The sequence below is a fragment of the Chamaea fasciata genome, unplaced genomic scaffold (genome assembly GCF_029207755.1).
Source record: "Chamaea fasciata isolate MVZ Bird 193981 ecotype frontalis unplaced genomic scaffold, bChaFas1.0.hap1 SCAF_27, whole genome shotgun sequence".
NCBI classification, from domain to species: domain Eukaryota; kingdom Metazoa; phylum Chordata; class Aves; order Passeriformes; family Sylviidae; genus Chamaea; species Chamaea fasciata.
In genome coordinates this window covers 4060540-4069009 of record NW_027094112.1, presented here as the reverse complement: position 1 = coordinate 4069009, position 8470 = coordinate 4060540, and the positions used below count along the sequence as shown (strand labels likewise).

The following is an 8470-nucleotide window of genomic DNA, read 5'->3' as shown; positions in this document are numbered from 1 at the left end:
AATTACCCATAGAGGGTTATTGAAAGGGATGATTTTAATTCCTTGCTGGAGAAGTGTTGCCTTTAACACTGAGCCCCTCGTACCCACCATGTTGAGCACCTGCTCCTGCTCTCAGCAGGATCTGACCCATAGCACCTCGCAACTGGAAAGAGCAGGATGAGAAAAATCCCTCCTTGAGATTTAAGCCACCTGCAGGCTGTGTCCCCCTCCTCCCAAGACTCTAGGCTGGCCATAGCAACCCCAGGAAATATCCCCACAAACCCATTTTTCTGTTCTTCTTAATTCCCTGTCACACCTTATTGAATATCTGACAGTACTGACAGCCTAAGCCCAGCACAATCCCATCCATCCCACACCAAGTTACCTTCCCAAATCTTACTGCAGATTTTTGTTTGACTTCTTATGTTTTTTATCCCCCTGTACACCCACACAGGCCAGTGGCTGTTCCACATCCAGACAAAACCCTGGAATCCATTTCCTTTCCCCCGTGCTCATCAGTGTGGGCTGTAATGAGCCTGATGGTTTCCATCCAAGTAATTCCGTAGACAAGATCCAGAGCAGGGCTGACCCCGGGGGACTCAGCATCATCCAGCCCCATGACAGGGGACACCGGCAGGACTCCAGGGAGCCACGGCCCCACGGACAGGGTGGCAGCTGGGGCCACGTGTCCTGCGTGTCCCCCAGCCCTCCCCAGCTGCTCCGGCAGCCGCGGGAGGAGGATCCCCAGGGAGTGACCAGAGCGGGGGACGGCAGCCATCTGCTCCAGAGCCCGGGGTCTGCGTCTGGAGACAGCCGAGTGACAAACAAGGTTAATGTCCCACGAGCGGGAACTGTCACTCTGCGTTAGGGCCCGGGTTTCACCTTCCATGGCACAAGACTCCTGCGCGGATCACGCGGGGAGAGGCGCCGGCAAACCGGGACGGGGCTGTGACCGGAGAGGCCTCCTGTGGGGACCGGTGGGACCGTGGCGTTGGAAGGGCTCGTCCCTCCCGGCCGTCATGATCCTGCCCGTGTGCCACGCCGTGCCAGGGGCTGCTCCGGTGGGGACGGGAGCGCAGGGAGTGGAGCAGAGCCCTGGGAAGCCACTCGGCGGGGTCCTGGGTGTCGCGGGGACCGGCACCGTGCCAGCGAGCTGAGCCGAGCCGCGGGTGTTCATTACCGAAGGCTGGGGCAGGGTTACCGGAGGGACGGGTATCCTGTTTCTGCAGGCGCCTGCCCACAAAGACATCGGCTGTCGCGGGCACCTCCGTCCTTCCTTTGCAGCCACAACGTCACCAGGGCCCCGTGACCCACAGACACACACACCGGCACACACTAGCCACCGGCTCCAAAGTAAAAGCCAAATTTATTGTCGTATAAAGTAAGAACTAAAATGTGCCTTAACCCAAACACGGATGGGCCGGGTGGTCCCGGCATCCCCCATGCTGCGGGCACAAGAGGTGGCCTGGGGGGAGCAGCCTGGGGAGGGCTCAGTCGGGTGCCCCCCCAGCCCCTTTTCTCCTCAGCCGGTTGTAGAACGGGAAGGAGCTGCCGTGGGGCTGCGGGGACGCCCGGATGGGAGCTGGGGCCGAGGTGTTTGTGCGTTGCGGAGCTCCTGCTCTGCGCTGGAATTAGGCACTTGTGGAAGGGCGCGGGCCCTGCTCCTGCTGGCTCAGTCCCACGGCTCCCACCGGCACCGGGGCACGAGGAGCCCTGCCTGCGCCAAAATACGCTGCCCACACCAGGGGCTGAGGCGGGGCCTGGCAACAAGGCAGGTCTGGCCCGGTACAGAGGAGGCTCCAGCAGCTTTGGTTGGTGCTCTTGGTGAATTAAGGCAATTTAGCACTGGTTGGTTTTAAAAAAGGCCAAAACCAGGAAAACCACATGTCCCAGAGGCCAGACAGGCACGTGGAAGAGTCTGGGCCCGCTCTGGCTTTGCTCTGAGTTGCCACTAGGACCTGGCATGCCCAAAAGTGGGCACTGACCCCTGCCTGTGCCAGCCCCACGCTCAGCATCACCTCCACCACTGCCACCAGGAACCTGCAGCCCAGTACTGGAAGTGTCAAGAAGGGACTTTGGGATATTTTAGGGGAGATTCAGACTCCTGACAGCTGTGTGGGAGTGGGGAGAGGACGGAGGAGCTGTGGCAGCTCCCTCCATCCTGCTTCCCATCACAGTGACCGGTCAGCAGCTTGTGAGGTGGGAGCTCCCCTCCGGCAGTGACACGAGCAGATGGCCAAAGGTGCTGCAAACACCCTCCCACATGGTCCCCGAGAGCACCGAGGGAAAAACCGCTCCCCCAGCACCCCGGCAGGGGCTGGACCCACTGCCAGGACGCCTAGCTGCCCCTCCATCAGCACCCCCATCCCTTGGCAGCCCCAAAGGACTCTACCCCAAGGAGTTCATTCCCTGTTTGGTTGTCGTTCCCCACAGTCCGAGAGAAAAGGCCCTGGGTTTGCCCATCAGCTACCCCATGTCTGAGTGGGGACCCCCATACCCCTTGCCCCTCCTGGCCTGAGAGTGCTGGGAAGGGGGCAGGGAGATGAAACGGGAGATGGGGCATCCAACCGGTGTGTCCCCACCCCCTGCCCCACCTCTTGGTCCCGCTGGCTGCGGTCGCAGCCGTGACGCTCCAGGGTCAGTGACCTGGCAGGGCACTGACCCTGCACCTGTGCTGCTCCTCCCCACTGCCCTCCCAGCAGGCAGCCAGGCCCCGGCTGCCCTGGGCTGCTGGACCATCCCTTGGGCAGCCAAGGCGGAGCCGGGGAGAGATGAAAACACCAATTCCATTAATGCCCCGAGGGATCTCTGCAAAGGAAATATAAAATGTTTTAGATGATGTCCAAATGTCCAGGCCAGTCAGAGCAATGGCCGCATGCCATTGCTGGGTTGCTCCAGTCCTCCATAACTTGGGAGGATGCTGCAGATCCTCCATGCTCATGGCTGATATCCATCCCCGACCTCAGCCACCAGAGCCAGGAACTCATCAGCTGTGGCTGCTGCTGCCAGGGGGAGGACGGAACAAATCCATGGGTATCTCTGTGCAATGCCAGTGGCTGGTGACAGCTTCTGCAACCGTGGCGAGTCCCTGGAGTGGCCGGTCCCCAGCTCCACACGTCCCCATGTCCTGCAGGATCCTGGTTCTCACACCACGGTGCTGATGGTGGACGACTCCTCCGATCGCCGCTGTTTGCTGGGCAGTGACTTGAGATACTCCAGGTGCCGCCGGGCGTCCTCCTGGTTCTGCCGCACGTAGTAGACCAGGTAGGAAATGACCATGGCGAACCAGCCGAACATGGTGACCAGCATGGCGATGTCTGTGGTCTTCTTGTACACGTTGCACAAGTCCGTGTCGGCAATGACCTGCAGGAAAGCTTTGCCAATGTGCTCCTCCTGCACGGAGGACTCGCACACGATGCCCCCCGAGGAGTCGGCTGCCAGCTCCACTGCTCGGATCAGCTCCTGCAGACGACAGTCACACAGCCACGGGTTGTTGGACAGGTTCACCTTGGCCTTCAGGTTGCTAAAGGTGTCTTTGCTGACTGACACCAGCCTGTTGGAAGACAAGTCCAGAGAGTGCAGGTGCTCTGCCAGGCCCTGGAAAGCTCCGCTTTCGATTCTGGCGATGGCATTGTGCGACAGATCCAGCTCCAGTAGGAGCGGCAGGTCCCGGAAGGCATCGCGAGGCAGGAAGGGGATTTGGTTGGAGTCCAGGTACAGCTTGTTGGTGTCATTGGGGATGTCTCTGGGGACCTCAGTCAGCTGAGCATTGCTGCAGCGAAAGGTCTTCAGCCCCTCCTCTTCTGAGGGGTAACAGCCCTTGGGGAAGGCAGCGGCTGGGTGAAGGCAAGAGCCCAGGAGGAGGAGGAGGAGGAAGAAGAGGCTCTGCAGGAGCAGTCCCATGGTGATGGGGCAGAGGAGAACCTCCCGTGCCGCAGACAGGGTGCTGCACTGCCTTCCTCACACCCACAGTGGCTTCAGCTGGACTTGGCACATCTGAGACAGGGACAACAAGGGGACAGTGTCAGGCTAGGGGAGACAGGGGCAGAACTGTCTCTGCACTGGCTGTGAGCACCACATCCGACCCTAGCCACGAAGCGGGGACAAGGATGGGGACCAGGACAGCCGTCATGGCTCACGCTTTCCCCCGTGCCCGGCCATCACCTCGCTCTAGGCTCCTGCGTGGCAGGATCAGGCCCCAGGGGCTGGGCACGTCTCCTGCGCCGGCAGCTGGGTTGTAACAACCGGAGACGCTCGGGCTGAGCCAGAGGCGGGGTGAGCTCCCGCCCTGCCAAGGTCACGGCGCCGCGATCGCTGCTCGCAGGAGGCCGATGCATCCTGCGGCGGCCGGAGGACGCACCAGAGCGAGCCCCGGCTCCGGGCGAGCGGCCGCTGCAGGCGGCCCCCGGGGAGTGCCACGGAAAATATGTACAGGCAGAGAAGCTCAGCAGGTTCCTGCTCCCGGCTCCACTCTCCGGGAGCGCCCGGGGCACACGCGGACACGCAGCGGGTTTTCTCCTTCCGAGGGGACCGGTACAGGTGGGTGCTGGGTGCTGCTGTGCTCTGCCCACTACCACCCCACCGTGGGGTCGGGCTGCTCACACCACCCCGTAACCATGGGCCCCATCCAGCCCTTGATTCCGGAGGGGAAAAGCGTCAGCAGGAAAGAAACAAAAACAGAAAAAGGAAATTCACTGGAGCTGAGCGTGCTACGAGTTCCCAGGGTGGTGGCAGCAGATAAGGGCAGTGTCTGAGCACTCCGAGCGCTACCCGGTCCCCCAGCCCTGGGTCACACCACGTCCGGGGGTCCCAGCCTGTCCCTGTGCCCGCCGTGGCAGCGGAGCTCTGGAGGCAGGATCCAGGTGCTCTCCCACCATCCCACAATCACAGCCACTGGCGCTAACAGGCGCCTGTGTCAGGCAGAGCTCAGTGCTGAGGGAGCCCCGAGCTATGCCACCAGCACAGCTGCCCACTGGTCCCACTGCTCCCCGGGGCACCCCAACACCGGCAAGCCCGCCTCGGGGTGCTGACCGGGGCTCCTCGGTGTGGTGCAGAGGTGGCCACCCAAGGGTGGTCCCCACAGCACAGGCAGGTGAGCGCCCCGAGTGCTGGGCACTGTCACAGCCCTGCCACGCCGACACACCCCAAGGTCACACCTGTGCAGAGCTGACCCCTGCACTGTCGGAGCCCCGGGATCCAGGAGGGTCCTGAGAGGGAACCAGAGCTCAGGGCACACCAAGGGCACTGGGATCCCGGGGCTCCACACTGCACCAGCCCCCTAAGTCTTCCAGAGGTAACCTGGGACAAACACAGCCCCTCGGCACCCTCTTCCCACTGCCCGGGAAACCACCGGAATGAGCCGGGATCCAGCGTCTCGGGAGGGGGCGGCTTCGTCCACGGAACCGGGACACCCCAGCGGGTGGGATGCGGACCGGGCACGGCAGCGACCACAGCCAGGCAGCCCTTGCCCCACCTCGGGTTTCCCAGCCCGCAGCAGGGCGCGGGAATCCCCAACCCAACCCCGGGAGTCGCCGTCAGCCCCAGGAAATGCAGTTGAGGAGCCGGGGGCAGTGCGGACTCCAGGATTCTCCGTGAGCCCGGGGATGCCCGGGAATCCCTCCGGACCCGCTCGGCACCGGGGGCGTCGCAGGCGAGGGAAGCCCTGGTGCTTCCCCGGGGGGAGCTGCGCTCTGCGCGGCGCTGCCGGCCCTCCCCTCCCCGCCTCCCGCCCCGCCGGAGGTCCCGTTGCGGACTCACCTGCCTGTGCAGCCCCCGGCGGCGGAGCGGCCCCGCGCCCCGGGCCGGAGCGGCCGCGCCCCGCGCAGCGCGGCGGCCCCGGAGCCGGCGGCGGCGGCGGGGCCGGTGGGCGGGATCCTCCGCCCGGGCCTCCCCGGGGCTCCCCGCCCCCGGCCCGCCCCGCCGGGGGGGCCGTGCAGCGCTGAGCACCCGAAGCCTCGCGCCCGAAGCCTTCCCAGCTCCTCGCCCCACGGGAGAAGCGCTGCCCCGGGTCCTCAGACAGGGAGGCTCGGGAAGACACCGGAGAGACCCAGTGAGGAGCTGCCGAGACCCCTGAAACAGGGGCAGCTGGTGCCGGCGCGTCCCGGGGCACTCCATGGCCTCCGCCCCGCCGCGTCCTCGCCGAGCTCCAGTGCGAGCCCGCCTGGATCCGCCCGGCCTGCCGGGACCTCGGCGCCCCCCGGTGCTGTCCCCGCAACCCCCCAGGAATCCTCTCATCCCCTCCCCGGCTCTTCGGGGGGAACAGGACGTCCCTACTCCCGCTCTGGCGGGGTGACGGTGCCCTCCCCGCCCTGCACCGGCATCGCTTACCCGGGGAAACCCGACCCGCGGCGGCGGCACCGGGCGGGTGAGATCCAGGGGAACCGGAGTGGGTCCCCAGCCCAGCCTCCAGCTTTCCGGGCCAGGGACCGCCGGGCTGGGCTGCGGCTCGGGTCCCGCCGCCCCGGGGCACCGGCGAGGCTGGCTCAGGACCATGGAGAGCGGCCGCCGTTACCGGGCCCCGGGGCCGCCGGGAGGGACGCGGCTCTCGCTGCCCCGGTCCCGGATCTCCGCGGCGGGACAGCCCGGCCCCGGGCACTGACTTTCTCCCGCTGTTGCGGGAGGATAAACCGTTTAAAAGGTGTCTGGTCTGGATCTCGCCTCAATTAGGAGGAGGGAACCTGACGGCAGGGAGACACGGCGGCGGACAGAACTTCCCCAGAGACCCCGCACTGCCCTGAGCCCCTCGCGCTCCGCCGGCGCCAGGCCATTGCTGGGTCGGGCACTCTGGAAGTGTTCAAAAAACGTGTGGATGTGGTACTTGGGGATGTGGTTTAGTGGTGAAGGTGACAGTGTTTTGTTATTGGTTGGAGTCGATGATCTTGGAGGTTTCTGATGTTTCTATGCCCGTAGCCAAACCCGACGCCGGACCGCTGCCGGGCTCACCGGGCACGGTTGTCCCGGGACGCTGCCGGGAGCCCGGCAGGCAGCAGCCGACAGCCACAGTTGGTGCTCTTGAGCACTTCTCTGGCATCTCCCCATTCAGCCGGGGAGCGGAGTAGCCCCGTGCTGCCCATCACCATTCGCAGTGCCGCCGGGAGCAGGGATGGGCATGTTGGGATGTGACAGCTCCGGTGACACAGCCACCCGCCGCGGGACGGGGCCGAGGGGCCAAGGTGACCGGCAGGTGCATGGGGGGGACTGAGCTGAGACCCCGAGAGGCGACGGGTGATCCCCAGGGCTGCACCCTACGGGGGTCCCACGTGGAGGGCACGGCAGCCACCAGCACAAAACCTGCAGTGCAGCACGACCCACGAGGACCCTTCCCACCGCAGGATGGCTAAAAATAGCTGCCACCGGCTTCTCTCTGCCACCACGGAGCTAAATATAACCGGCATCGACCGGGCAGAGGGACCGGCAGCCGGCAGAGCGGGAGCCGAGCACGGCCCGGCACCGGCAGCGGCTGGGAGCGAACGAGGCCTAGGAATCCACACGGGAACAGCCTCCCTGAGCACGGGGGGAACGCGGGTGCAGCTGCCGGTGAGCGGATGGCGCCGGATCCCCCCCAGGGAACTTCCCGCCCCCAGTGCAGGGGTTCCCTGGGCGGGTGAACGCGGTGTGGGGAGCCCAGGGAGCGGGTCGGGTCCCCCCCCCCCCGCGCTCCACCGGCAGCGGCGGCTGCTGCATCACAGAGAGCGATGAATATTTATGGGCGTTTAAAAATAGCTGCTGCATTGTGCTTCCCCCTCACGTGCGGAGCCAGCGGGGTGCGGGGAAGCTGCTAAATTAGATGTCACCGCGCAGAGAGCTGCTCAGTCAGGCAGGAGCAGGATAAAAATAGAGCCTGCTGTGCGTGCGTGGATCTCCTGCAAAGCAGGACCGGATCCCGTGGGATCCCCCGCCTCCGCACGCCGGCATCCCCGCATCGCGCCCTGCCAAGAAGGCACCGCAGAGGAGCCGGGCAGGGACACCGCGGTTCTGCCGGGTGGCAATCAGTGGCCTCTTATCTGCTTTATCCCACACGTGCGTCTCTCCGCGCCCAAAGCCGTCTGGAGGCAGACATTGCTGAGCTCTGGCTCCGGCAAGTGACCCCGTGCCCTGCCAGCAGCACGGTGCCGGCGTGTGACACCCAGACAGCCCCGGGCCTGGCAGCCCGCGGGGTCTCTCCGTGCTCTCGCCGTGCCCTGTGAGGACGTGCGGCTGGAGCCGAGGCCGGATGGATGCAGACACGGTCGGGACACACAGCTCAGGAGGCACAGGGGCACTCAGGGAACCTCGACATCGCTGTGACTCCGCCTGGGCCAACACCAAAACCCCCGGTGGGCTGTGCCGAGGGAATTGTCTGTGCCAGCTCCGGGGGCTGCGGAGTGGCACCGGCAGAGCCACATACGCGCCGCGGGCAGCCGGGAGCGCCTCGCTCGGGCTCCGCACACCTACAGGGGCTCCGCTCGGCTCCGGGCAGGGGGTTTGCAGCCCAGAGCGGCTCCGGCGCTGC

General features: G+C 65.4%; 1 protein-coding gene across 1 annotated transcript; it reads right to left on the bottom strand.

Moving 5' to 3' along the window:
- Nucleotides 1-1334: 1334 nt before the first annotated feature.
- Nucleotides 1335-3967, bottom strand: LRRC3C (leucine rich repeat containing 3C). Its single transcript, XM_066204958.1, has one exon. It carries the CDS (start codon nucleotides 3880-3882, stop codon nucleotides 3124-3126), a length of 759 nt encoding a protein of 252 aa, XP_066061055.1. The 5' UTR covers nucleotides 3883-3967; the 3' UTR covers nucleotides 1335-3123.
- Nucleotides 3968-8470: the final 4503 nt, after the last annotated feature.